Source organism: Aquarana catesbeiana, linkage group LG01 (genome assembly GCF_042186555.1).
Source record: "Aquarana catesbeiana isolate 2022-GZ linkage group LG01, ASM4218655v1, whole genome shotgun sequence".
NCBI classification, from domain to species: domain Eukaryota; kingdom Metazoa; phylum Chordata; class Amphibia; order Anura; family Ranidae; genus Aquarana; species Aquarana catesbeiana.
Genome location: NC_133324.1, coordinates 420,452,574 through 420,466,631, shown reverse-complemented (window position 1 = coordinate 420,466,631; position 14,058 = coordinate 420,452,574). Strand labels below are relative to the sequence as shown.

At 39.6% G+C, this 14,058-nt stretch overlaps 2 protein-coding genes and 1 long non-coding RNA gene across 4 annotated transcripts in view; 1 reads left to right on the top strand and 2 right to left on the bottom strand.

The window, feature by feature from the left end:
* NFIB (nuclear factor I B) overlaps window positions 1–14,058 on the top strand; it is a 595,118-nt gene that overhangs the window by 184,437 nt on the left and 396,623 nt on the right. The window lies entirely within an intron of this gene.
* The window catches only part of LOC141145200 (uncharacterized), a 31,534-nt gene that overhangs the window by 11,005 nt on the left and 6,471 nt on the right, over window positions 1–14,058 (bottom strand). The gene's annotated exons all lie outside the window — the stretch shown is intronic.
* On the bottom strand, window positions 4,850–7,320 carry LOC141124089 (uncharacterized). Its single transcript, XM_073612183.1, has 2 exons — window positions 6,730–7,320; window positions 4,850–4,984 (listed from the first exon to the last, which is right to left on the bottom strand). Exons 1-2 carry the CDS (start codon window positions 7,318–7,320, stop codon window positions 4,850–4,852), a joined length of 726 nt encoding a protein of 241 aa, XP_073468284.1.

Sequence of the window (14,058 nt, the reverse complement as noted above, 5' to 3'; positions counted from 1 at the left end):
AGAAGGTGCTCTGGTCAGATGAGAAAAAAATTTAGCTTTTTGGCCTAAAAGCAAAATGCTATGTGTGGCAGAAATCTAACACTGCACATCACCCTGAACACACCATCCCCACCGTGAAACATGGTGGTGGCAGCATCATGTTGTAGGGATGCTTTTCTTCAGCAGGGACAGGGAAGCTGGTAAGAGTTGATGGGAAGATAGATTGAGCTAAATACAGGGCAATCTTAGAAGAAAACCTGTTAGAGTCTGTAAAAGACTTGAGACTGGGGTGGAGGTTCACTTTCCAGCAGGACATCGACCCTAAACATACAGCCAGAGCTACTATGGAATTGTTTAGATCAAAGCATATTCATGTGTTAGAATGGCCCAGTCAAAGTCCAGACCTAAGTCCAATTGAGAATCTGTGACAAGACTTTAAAATTGCTGTTCACAGACATTTTCCATCCAATCTGACAGAGCTTGAGGTATTGTGCAAAGAAGAATGGGCAAAAAATTCACTCTTCAGATGAGCAAAGCTGGTAGAGATAGACCCAAAAACACTTGCAGCTGTAATTGCAGTGAAAGGTGGTTCTACAAAGTATTGACTCAGGGGGTCTGAATACAAATGCACGTCACACTTTCAAAAATGTATTTGTAAAAATTTTTGAAAACCATTTATCATTTTCCTTACATTTCACAATTATGTGCCACTTTGTGTTGGTCTATTACATAAAATCCCAATAAAATACAGTTACATTTTTGGTTGTAACATGAAAAAATGTGGAAATCCCCCTGAGGAAGGTACGAGACCCTGTATCGACACGCATTGGGGAGAGGCACAAACAATCGCGGTACTAGGAACTAGCGTGGAGCTAGTTATTTCCATGAGAAGTGCCGCCCCGGGCTTGTGGAAATTGGAGAGGTGATTCCCAAACACGGATTTTATCTTTGCTATTTACAGACTGGTGCTTTTGGGGCACCAGAAAAATGTGAGTACCTTGGCATTGCTTTGTATGCAAAAAAAATGCTTTTTAAACGATATAAGCACTATCAGTTTTCTTTCTCTACTATTCATCATTGGTAATCACTGGCCACCTGGGAGCAAGGAGTGGAGAGGAGCTCTGGAGTTGTCTTGTTATAGCCCATAGTGAGGCTAGAAAGCTGTTTTTGATCCTACTTAGCTGTAGTGGCCACACTAACCAGGTGAGAATATTCCTGCCGGGGGGATCCTTTTTGAGCACAGAGGAGTGGATTAATTTTGAGCAGTTTTTATGAAGCACTTACATTGTGGGGACTTTATGGACTAATTTCTACTATATTTTTCAATATTTAATTCTTATTATTTGTTTATGTGAATTCTGTTTTTTATAGTTTTAAGCACTGCACAGTTGATTGTTCAAAAATAAAATGTGGAAAATGTCAAGGGGTATGAATCTTCTTTATGGCACTGTAGATAAATAGATAGATAGATAGATAGATAGATAGATAGATAGATAGATAGATAGATAGATAGATAGATAGATAGATAGATAGATAGATAGATAGATAGATAGATAGATAGATAGATAGATAGATAGATAGATAGATAGATAGATAGATAGATAGATAGATAGATACATAGATAGATACATAGATTGATTCAATGTCTAAAACCTTTGTCAGCCCATGACTAGGATCAATTCTGCACCAGATGTTACTCAATACCCTGGCACTAAAGCAATAACTAGTGCTAAAACTCCACCCAGTACTGTCTGGGGACTGAGCTCCTTCATTACTGTGCCCTTTGATACACTGTCAAAGAAATAATTAAATACCACATGACCCTAGGGGGCCTTTATATACCATACAACTGATAACAGCAACCACGTTCAGTTCTTGGTGTGTTCATTTTTAATCCAATTGGAGACATTTAATGCCACTTTCAGCAATATTCAAAATCCGTCAGTTGTTGGTTGATTGTTATACCAGTAGAGACTCCAGAAGTGTAATGTCCCCTCAGTAGTTTGAGCCTGTTCCCCCACAGGGCCATGCTTAGGGTGGAACTCTCTTGCAGCTGACTCCTCGATGATTCTATTATATGTTCTTTAATGATGTGTAAATCAATTTGCAAGTTAGGCAAAATGTCAAGCTGCAATTTTTTTGCTTTGCCAAAATATATGCTTGTAAATTGGTTCAGCTGGAAGAGTTATATGTTTTTTTTTTAAATGTGATAATTCTGACTACCTGGATTCTTGAATTGTGTGATTTGCTTTGAACTGGCAGATATACATATTAATATTTAGGGTGAGTCTCATGAGTACTAAAGTACCCCATGTCTCCCTGTCTTGGGCTGAAAATCGCAATGCAGGGGAATGCACAGAAATTGCACAGGAAAGGGCTGGTTTGTACTGGCCCTTAAGCTGGCCATTCACAACTCAGATTTTGAGCTGTCGTTTAGCCTGTGGGCTATATGAGAAGACTCCAGCCATGTATGGTTAGCTTTAGTATCAAAAGATCAACTGTCATGGCTGCTACAGGCTCATTGTGGCTGGGTTATGGGTAGGCTGAAAGAGGCAGTTTGTATACTGTGAGCCTGTAGACCTAGAACCAACCACTAGAATAGTAGGCAAACTGTCATCCTACTCAGTCAGCAGTTCGGACCTAGATATATGAAGTCGGAGTGAATGAACTGTATGTACACAATACATTATTGTACCAACAATCTGCACAAAGTATTCAGGGGCAACAACAATGACCACCCAGCTGGATTGTACTGGTTGGTGAATATTAATTTTAAAGTTTAAAGGCCTGTCCCTTGAATTCTCTGTCTGCTGCCAGTCTTTATCTGGGTCTGTCCCTGAAATACTCTCTAGTCTGCTACTTGACCTGACCTCATCTTGTCCCTGAAATATGTTTGTTGACTGCCTTCCATCCCTGACCCTGCCTGACTCTGCACTACACTATCCAAAGGGTACCTGTTTCCACTATCCTCTGTGGTCATCTGATACCCTCAGCTACCGTAGGTTTCTTGTTGACTTCTCCCACTCTGCTTCCAGAGCTGCTTGGCCAGGAACTGTATTAAGACCTGGGGCAACCAAATACCAGTGGGCCTACTTGCCCTAATGTAATGTCAAGCAGTGTGTGTTCCTTCCTCCAATCAGCTCTCAGAGCCCCCCTCACAGTATAACTTCAGCCACCCGCCCCCTGCTTTCTGAAAAGTCAGACAAGCTGTATAAAATCTGTACTTTTAATGGATGAAGAAGAGAGAGGGCCTAGGTAATAAGGTAAGTATGGGATCAGCAAGATATAAATGATCACAGAAATGCAGTATACAAGAGGGTTTACAATACTTGCCAAGGAAGAGAGTCAGTGAATAGCAGCCTCTCTTCCAGTTTATATTTGCAGACAATTATTAGAAGAATGATAGCAGCTAATTGTCAGTGTGCAGCTGGTCCTCTTCCTGACAACCTGACACGTTTATTTTGTTATCTCCTAATTCTTCAGGGGAAGATCAGCAGTGAGAGTGAAAAAGATGGCTGAGAACCTTTTTCATTTCCACATATACTCTAAACTATTTTACCTAGAAGAGCACCGGACCTTGAGCCCGTAATGGTAGCATGTACACTCACTAGCTAAAATGTGTGATGTGACCAATTCAAGAACTGAACATACTTTACATATCTCCCAACTTTCTGAGGTGAGAAAGAGGGATACGTTCTAGTGTAACATATGCAGGCCAAAGACATACTCATGTTAAGGGTTAACCCTTTGATGATGATCTTTAGATGGATCCTAGCATTGAGAGGTGCAGGTAGAGTTCCCAATCATTTGACCACTGTGCTTGGCTGTAACAGTGGTCACATGATCAGGACCCCTTTCCATCAGCTCCCAATCGTAAACAGTATGCAGCAGCTGTCGATGACAGCTTAGTCAGTTAGTCAGTGTGCCGGGAGTACACTCAGCAAACAACAGCAGAGTCCCAAGGACCCATATATGTGGTGTGTGGGCCTAGCCAAGCTGCTGCGTATATGCGTTACACTGGCATGAACAGGTTAATATGCAAAATATGATTGGCTAAACCAACAACTGTTAGTTTTTTTTACCATTACCCTCCCTTTATACTGGCTTTTCAAGATAAAAATGTAACAATTAAGAGATTGAACGAGAGGTTTAGAGACATAAACTATTTTTGGTAGTTAAACAGTACATTTACAAAGGTCTGTACAATAGATCAAAAAGAGGGAAAAATGAAGAGGAAGAAGGGACAGAGGGATTTGGTTTAAAACAAAGGAGAGTCAAAAAAGGAACCGTTACAAGCTAGGCAATTGGCTATCCTAGCCAATGTGAATCACTTCTAAGTTGAAGGCAATGCACAATGCTGTGAATCACTTCTAAGTGCAAGGTTGTTCAAAGATATTTCCATCATGCTGAAATTCAGGACTGAGTTATGGCTGGCTATTACAGTGGCACCCAGCACTAATAAATCACTTCAAGCATGGGTATATCGTGTAACTGCCTATGACATCCAGCCATATATGACTGTTATGAGTTATTATAGAGACAATCTTAATTGCTAATGCCATTGAGATTGCAAAACAATATTACATTTGCAAAACACACGTAAATCCTGCATTTTAGTTTTAGTAGTGTATATTACAACTGCAATCAACACACCAGTATATTTTCTCATCCAGTGCACCAAATAAAATGTAAAAATAGTACAATACTAGTTTTCACAGTCCATCATGATCATATTTATTGTTAATATAGTTATTAGAGGTGTGCCTAATCTAAACAGCAGATTACGGTCCAGGTCCAGCCATTAATATATTTCAGGTCACAATAGGGGATTAGGTTTACATTAGGGAGGGTTAGTGTTAGCTTTAGGGTTTCAGGGAGGTATAGTTTTAGGGTTAAAGTTATTGAAAGAGTTGATATGAGCTTTAGTGTTAAGGTTAAAGTTATTGGGAGAGTTGACGTGAACCTTATTGTTAGGGTTAACATTTTTGGGAGAGCTGATGTGAGCCTTAATATTTGGGTAAAAGTTATTGGCAGAGTTGATGCAAGCCTTAATGTTAGGGTTATTAGGGTTAAAGTTATTTGGAGAGTTGATGTGATCCTTAATGTTAGGGAGAGTTGATGTGAGCCTTAATGTCCATCAGTGCCCATCAATGCCTCCCATCAGTGTCCATCAGTGCCGCCTATCAGTGCCCACCAGTGCCGCCTATCAGTGCCCATCAGGGCTACCTATGAGTGCCCATCAGTGCCATCTATCAGTGCCCATCAGTTCTGCATATCAGTGCCCATCAGTGCTGCTTATCAGTGCCGTCTATCAGTGTCCATCAGTGCTGCATATAAGTGCCTCATCATCAGTGCCCATCAGTGGCCCCTTAGCAGTGCCCATCAGTGCAGCCTCATCGATGACGGAGAAAACATACTTGGTTACAAAGTTTTATTACAGCAACGAAGAAAAACTTTTTTGTAGGGCAAAAAATAAAAAACCTAGTGGTGATCAAAAACCACCAAAAGAAAGCTCTATTTGTGATGAAAGTAATTATAAAAACTTTGTTTGGGTACAGTGTTGCATGACTGCGCAATTGCCATTCAAAATGCGGTAGCGCTAAAACCTGAAAATTGGCCTGGGCAGGAAGAGGGTGAAAGTGCCCAGTATTGAAGTAATTAATGTTAGGGTTAAAGTTATTAGGAGAGTTGATGTGAGCTTGATTGCTAGGGTCACAGTCTTTAGGACAGTTGATGTTTGAGGTTAATATTTGGGGTATAGTTACTAGGAGAGTTGATGTGAGCCTTAATATTTGGGTTAAAGTTATTGGGAGAGTTGATGTGAGCCTTAGTGTTAGGGTTAAAGTTATTGGGAGAGTTGTTTTGAGCTTGATTACTAGGGTTAAAGTTTTTGGGACAGTTGATGTGAGCCTTAATATTTGGGTTATAGTTACTAGGAGAGTTGATGTGAGCCTTAATATTTGGGTTAACCTCCCTGGCGGTATGATTATTTCAGATTTTTGCGTTTCAAAGCGGTACAATTATTTTGCATAGAAAATTGGCATTTTATATTGTAGGCCTGTAATTCTTAGGAATAACTCACTTAAATCTGTCCAAACCAGAGTCTAGTAGACATCCCAGGTATGATAAAGTGTGAAACACGAAATCATAAATTATAATATAATAAATAACTATAAATAATTATACCAAATAATAATATTATAATAATAAACATTATTCAACAATGTAATCAAATCAAAAACACAAAAATTTGCTCAGTTGCTAAATTGTCACTGTCATTACTTTTCAGTGTTTGATGACGGATTTCCCCACAAATCACTATCGCTCAATTCTGCGAGTGATTCTAATTTATTATTGCTGTTTTCTAGCTGGTCTAAAACCCCTTTTGATGTAAAGAGACAGTTTTGGTTGCTATGGACAATCTCCAGTTTCCAGGCAAAAAGAACAGTTTTTATAATATAAAACTGCATGCAGGGCACTGGACAAACCACTAGGGACAAAAGGGAGGTGAAATAATGTCATACAGTAATGTAATCTATAAGATTACAGTATACTGTATGTATTGTGTGTGTTTCACTTTTTGAATTTGGCTCTGTTCTCCGTCCCCGTGCGTGTCGCAACACTCGCAGGGAACGGAGATCACCTCCGTGATGAATCACACTGCGGGGGGACATCGCAGGATCCAGGGGACAAGGTAAGTAAGCTCTTCCTGGATCCTGCGATGCGATCCCGAGTCTGGCTCGGGGTTACTGCTTTTGGTTCTGAAATTCCACCCCGAGCCAGACTCAGGAATACCGCCAGGGAGGTTAAAGTTATTGGAAGAGTTAATATGAGCCTTAGTGTTAGGGTTAAAGTTATTGGGAGAGTTGTTGTGAGCTTGATTGCTAGGGTTAAAGTTTCTAGGACAGTTGATGTGAGCCTTAATATTTGGGTTAAAGTTATTGGGAGAGTTGCTATGAGTCTTAATGTTAGGGTTAAAGTTATTGGGAGCGTTGATGTGAGCCTGAATGTTAGGGTTAAAGTTATTGGGAGAGTTGATGTGAGCCTGAATGTTAGGGTTAAAGTTATTGGGAGAGTTGATGTGAGCTTGATTGCTAGGGTTAAAGTTTTTGGTACAGTTGATGTGAGCCTTAATGTTAGGGTTAAATTTATTGGGAGAGTTGATGTGAGCATGATTGCTAGGGTTAAAGTTTTTAGGACAGTTGATGTGAGCCTTAATGTTAGGGTTATATTTATTGGGAGAGTTGATGTGAGCATGATTGCTAGGGTTAAAGTTTTTAGGACAGTTGATGTGAGCCTTAATGTTAGGGTTAAAGTTATTGGGAGAGTTGGTGTGAGCATGATTGCTAGGGTTAAAGTTTTTTAGGACAGTTGATGTGAGCCTTAATTTTTGGCTTATAGTTACTAGGAGAGTTGATGTGAGCCTTAATATTTGGGTTAAAGTTATTGGGAGAGTTGATATGAGCGTTAGTGTTAGGATTAAAGTTATTGGGAGCGTTGATGTGAGCCTGAATGTTAGGGTTAAAGTTATTGGGAGAGTTGATATAAGCCTTATGCCGCGTACACACGAGCAGACTTTTCAGCATCTTTCCAACAGACTTTCGACGGAGTTACCATGGACTTTCGGACGACCCGACTTGCCCACACACGAACGGACTAAAGTCCGTTGATTTGAATGTGATGACGTATGAAGGGACTAGAATAAGGAAGTTCATAGCCAGTAGCCAATAGCTGCCCTTGCGTACTTTTTTGTCTTTCGGACTAGCATACAGACAAACGGATTTTTCGACCGGACTTGACAGGACTTTGAAACATGTTCCAAATCTAAAGTCTGATTTTCGACAGAAAAAGTCCACTGAAGGTCCGATGAAGCCCACACACGGTTTGATTGTCCGACAGATTTGTTCCGTCGGACCAGTCCAGTCGAAAAGTCTGGTCGTGTGTACACGGCATTAGTGTTAGGGTTAAAGTTATTGGGAGAGTTGATGGGAGCTTGATTGCTAGGGTTAAAGTTTTTGGGAAGTTGATGTGAGCCTTAATATTTGGGTTATAGTTACTAGGACAGTTGATGTGAGCCTTAATATTTGGGTTAAAGTTATTGGGAGAGTTGATATGAGCCTTAGTGTTAAGGTTAAAGTTATTGGGAGAGTTGATGTGAGCCTGATTGTTAGGGCTAAAGCTATTGGGAGAGTTGATGTGAGCTTGATTGCTAGGGTTAAAGTTTTTAGGACAGTTGATGTGAGCCTTAATATTTGGGTTATAGTTACTAGGAGAGTTGATGTGAGCCTTAATATTTGGGTTAAAGTTATTGGGAGAGTTGATATGAGCCTTAGTGTTAGGGTTAAAGTTATTGGGAAAGTTAATATGAAATTTAATGTTAGTGTTAAAATTAGCTGAACAGTTGATGTGAACCTTAAAACGGAACTTTACCCATAACAACTTGCTTCTTGCTGGAGGCTGCCATTTTGCTGAACCCCAGAGCCCCCAAACAGCAGTGAATCATAACCAGTGATTTAACGGTTTCAAAAAAACAGTTACATTTCTGGAATGCGGGGATTGCTAACTGTCACAATTGTTTGTGTCCTCAGCCAAACTGTCTAACCATCAAATGGTTGGTGTCATAACTGATCACATGTGCAGCACCATGGCAGTTGCAGTACAAACAAAAGTAGCTTCCTTGGCTGTAAAGGATTTGAGGGTTTAATTCTGCTTAAAGGCTGTCAGCAGATCGGCCTCTACAAACTCAGCAGTGCCTAAAAATGCCTAAAAACGGAGAGCAACTGAGCATGTGCAGAGCAGGGTGAAACCGTGTATTATTGGATTCTAAACAGTATAGACACTTATTTTTAATGTTGTACATAGCTATACCTGCAAACGGGGCCAGCCTGAAGTGATCTAGCAGGACTTAATTTTCTGACCAAAGTTCCACTTTAATGCTAGAATTAAAGTTATTTGAACAGTTGATGTGAACCTTGATGTTAGGTTTAACATTATTGGGATAGTTAGTGTGAGTCTGAGGGTTAGGGTTACATGAAGGGGAATGTTAATGTTACTGGATGTGGTTTATGTTAGGATCAAGCGGGCCATACACGATTAATTTTTTTTCATATCAGCCAGCAGGCTGATCAAAATCATATAAACAGACTCTCCCATCCACACAAGCGAGGTAGATACAGAAATGCTTCCCACTATGTTATTCTATTCTGACAGCAGGGACTCCTCCACGGCCAGAATACACTGATCTGTGCTGCATGCACAGTGGTTATTTACTTGTAAAATCCCCCCTTGTGTAGATGTCTAAATGCCCTGAGACATCTTCTGGGAGCTGCCATCTTGGATGTCATAATAGCAGCCCTAGCAGACTCAGAGCTTTTACTCCAGTATTCCCCTTTTCTCCTCCCCAAGTGGTAAAAAAAGGTGATGAAGAAGGGTGAAGAGAGGAGCGAAGGAGTTGCCAGTAATTGGACACTCCCAGAAGAGGAGTAGGCTATGACGTGCAAGGAAGGAGGGAGTGGTGCTGACCATTGTAAGCACCCCTATCAGTTGTAGATGGTTTGTCTCAAACCTCTAACTGGCAAATTTGCTGAACAAATGTGGTAGTAATCCCTACTTTCCTTCCCAGCCAAGGAAGCTGCCATCTTAGCCTCAGTTTGATCTGAAGTTGCCATGGTGCTGCACATGCGATCAGATATGACACCAACCATTTGATGGCTTGAAAGTTTGATTGAAAGCACAAGAAACTGTGAGAGTTGTGATTCAAGGCTTGTCTTAAATTTACCTGTTTTGGGAAACTGGTTTATCAATGAGTCTAGTTCTGCTTTAAAGGAAGTTAGAAAAATAACTGACTTACTGACAGGCTCAACGGGTAAAAATAAAGAAAAAAGAGCCTAAAAAACACTTAGAGGTACACTTTGGGGGAGATTTATTAAAACTGGAGAATGTAAAATCTGGTGCAGCTCTACATGGAAACCAATCAGCTTCCAGTTTTTTTTTTTTTGTTTTTTTGTTAAAGCTTAATTGAACAAGCTGAAGTTAGAAGCTGATTGACTACCATGCACAGCTGTACCAGATTTTGCAATCTCTAGTTTTAGTAAATCATCCCCTTTGTTTTCTTTTATTAGTTAGAAGTTGGAAAAATGACAAAATGAGCCAGAGACTAGGCTTTAACAGCCTTTAACCTAATGCACCCAGAGATTGCTTCTTTTAGGTACTTCAGTATAAGTCTATGGGGGAGATTTAGTAAAACTGGAGCACACAGAATCCGGTGCCGCTGTGCATAGTAACCAATCCACTTCTGCGTTTTATTGTCAAAGCTTAATTGAACAAGCTGGAGCTAGAAGCTGATTAGTTACTATGCACAGCTGCACCAAATTCTGTGTGCAACACTTTTAGCAAATCTCCTCTTTTATGTTTGCCTATACTGACTCTATCACATGGACCAGTTCAGCCATTAACCAAGCTCGACAAAGCCTCAGATCATCCTGGTCACTGGAAATTGTGTCCTGGTGTCAGGCCTGCTGGAGTGGGATACAGCGCTTGTTTGTGGGAACCGGCGTCCTCCTCCTGTGGGCGGGGCTATGAGGAGTGCGGCATGCCTGCCAGTTTGACAGCTGGGTGCTGGGGTTGTAGGCTTGATCTGGTGCCCTTTCCTTAATGCCAGTAAGTGGAAGGAGAGTGTGACAGTGGGCATGTACACAGATAATCAGTGCCCTGATTATCAGTGCCTTCCCATCAGCACACATCAGTGAAAGAGAAAAATTACTTATTTGCAGAAGTTTATAACCAACTAAAAAAAAAGTTTGTTTGTGTTTTTTTTTTTTTTGTCTTTTTTTATTTGCCACCAGGCGTGAGCAATTTCTATTGCTTGATGCCCTGGATGAACAGTTCCGGGTGCCGGGCAGCTGAATTAAAAAACTGGCTCTTTACTTTTTTTTAGCTGGCACCTAGATTCAAAGCAAATTTGTCAAGCCCTGGGCTAGATAGCTTGAAGTATTTGTGGTGGAAATTTACTAAAATTGGTGCACACAGAATCTGGTGCAGCTCTACATAACCAATCAATTTCTACGTTTTATTGTCAAAGCTTTATTGAAGAAGCGGAAGTTAGAAGCTGATTGGTTTAAATGCACAGCTGCACCAGATTCTGTGTACCAGTTTTATTAAATCTCCCCCTATATGTATAGCCAACCGTATCACATAATATAATTGTAAACTAGATTGTGCTTCTGTACTGCTACAATCCTTACACCGTTCTTTGTATTATGTAGAAAATTTTATTGAAACTTCATTAATCTAAAAAAAAAAACAGCCTAAAAAAGAAAACAAATGCAGCCACCACATCTAGGAATTGGTAAGCTGCAATATATATATTTTTATTTTTTTTGCTTGTTTTTGGGTTTAAAAAAAAAAAAAAAACTTGTATGCAATGCTACATAAACATGAAGGTAAGTGGTTGCAAAGGAGTAAAAAAAAATCACCTCTAGAGGGAAATCTACAAATGGCATATGTAAAGTAAATAATTAAAAGCGGTAACAAAAGGATGCAGACATGAGACATGAAATAAAGAAAATGACTTCAATGTAAACATGACAATAAAAACTCAACCCTAAAACTTCCCTTTGATTTAACCCCTCTATTAAGCTATTCCTGGGAAGTCAGGGAGGAGAGGCGTATTTTTTTGCACAGATCTCTTCTTATTGAACTGTATGCGACATGCAAATGAAATGCATAATTATGATGCAGGTGTTTACATAAAAGCAAGGGAATTGTTTCAGTGATAAACATGTGAGCAAGCTTTCTGTGAGCTCATCAGTGCAGCAATGGCTTAGGCTGTGTGGAAGTGCACAGAGCATCTTTCCCATGGTCTCCCAGAGAGTGTGTTCATTAGCATCAAAGGTTCTGCAAATGGCACTTTGAAAGGCACCACTAACATTAATTGGTAAACAGGATTTTGAAGTGACTGCTGATCTGTTAGACAGAGATTAATATGTCTTATTATTAGAATGTGTCGCCTGACATCAAATTACCAGCACCCATTCCTAGTTTTTGTCTGACTATTCTGCTAAAAAACAGTTCTGATCATTTTCTTTTGTGTGCCCTGCTTGAGCAAACCCAATATTTTGCTTGTGCTGGGTACTGTGAATGAGGCAGTGCATGCACTGGCAACTCTCAGGATCTAACAGCAGGTGGCATGGCTTTTTTTTTGTCCTGAGAAAGGAATTAGAGACTTGGGATGCAGCTGTCCCATATCTGGCTCTGCTCCTAAACCCCATCAGAGTGGGGGAACTGTCTCCCAGAACACAATGTGGGTGCAGCCTCTTCCATCACATTCCCAGGAGCACCCTCAGCCCACTAACCCTTTCACTGCTAACAGCCCTTCACTTCTCATTTACTGCTTTTCTCATTTAAAGGCAATATCATTGATCTTAGACTGTGTGTTTTTTTTTTTTTTGTATAATGGGTATACACACATTGCCCTGCCATCTGAGGTTAACCCATTCGGTGCCAGCTAGATTAAGACCACAACAACAATTCTGTTAAAAAAATGTTTTACAGCACCCATAGCCAATGATTATCAATGCTTTTGCTTGCAGGCTCAATGAGAAAACGAATGTGATTCTAAACACACAGAACAGGGAGAGAAAAAGATGGGTGCTGTGCCCTGTGCCATGGGGCTCATTCACCTACAGGTTCCTATATTTCTGTACAGGTGCTGTCTATATGACTTACCTGTATTCACTAACCTGCCAATTGATTTACCTGTATTCTAGCTAACCTGTCAATTGACCCCATCCACCACTGCCCAGCTCATCATTCGATCCACAGCTGATTGTTGCTAGGGACATAATGACAGGTCCTAATTGCTATCTATTCTATTTCGTTTGTGTTCTGGTTAGTACGTCTTATTTATCGGTACCTACATGAACTGAATTCGTTAATTTGATGAAAAGAAAGCCTACATGGAAAATAGACACACTGGCATATCTGTGGGCACAGTGGGCTCTGAGCAGAGGAGCCGGCCGCTAATACTAGGTGTGCCAATCCAAATGGCTGGATGGAGTTCCTTTTTATGTGCTTACATAAAGTGCACAGGGGTTTCTTTCATGTATATTCTTTGATATCCAAAGGTTACAAAACATTATAAAGAGAGAACAAACATTTGTATTTCTTCCCTGCTCTCTCTCTCTATATAAATATGTATATATACAAAATCAGGGCAAACATATTTGCTTACCTGCTGCTGCTATACCGAGAGAGAACAAGGTAGCAATAACAAAATACCAAATCAATACAAAACTGTTTGCTCTTTTGCTATGTATTTATGGGCTATATATATATATATATATATATATATATATATATATACAGAGAAAGAGCGAGAGATAGCACTAAAAAATATTATAAGTACAAAAATATTGTTTTCTTGCTATATGTATATATTTATGTGACTTATATACAGAGAGAGAAGGAGATAGCAATACAAAATATATATATAAAATCAATACAGAAATGTTTGCTTTCATGCTATATGTATGTATTTATGTGATATCTATCTATCTATCTATCTATCTATCTATCTATCTATCTATCTATCTATCTATCTATATATATACAGAGATGGAGAGGGTGAGAAAGAAAGAGAGAGAGAGTGTGTGTGAGAGAGAGATAGCAATAAAAAAATATATAAAATCTATACAGAAGTGTTTGCTTTCTTGCTATATGTATGTATTATCTATCTATCTATCTATCTATCTATCTATCTATCTATCTATCTATCTATCTATCTATCTATCTATCTATCTATCTATCTATCTATCTATCTATCTATCTATCTATCTATATATATACAGGCATACCCCACTTTTAAGGGGTTTATTTACTAAAGCTAGAAAGTGCAAAATCAGGCTCACTTCTGCATAGAAACCAATGAGCTTCTAACCCCAGCTTGTTCAATTAAGATTTGGTAATAAAACCTGGAAGCTCATTGGTTTCTATACAGAAGTGAGCCTGATTTTGCACTTTCTAGCTTTAGTAAATAAAGCCCATTGTGTACTTAAAAGTGGGGTATGCCTGTATGTATAC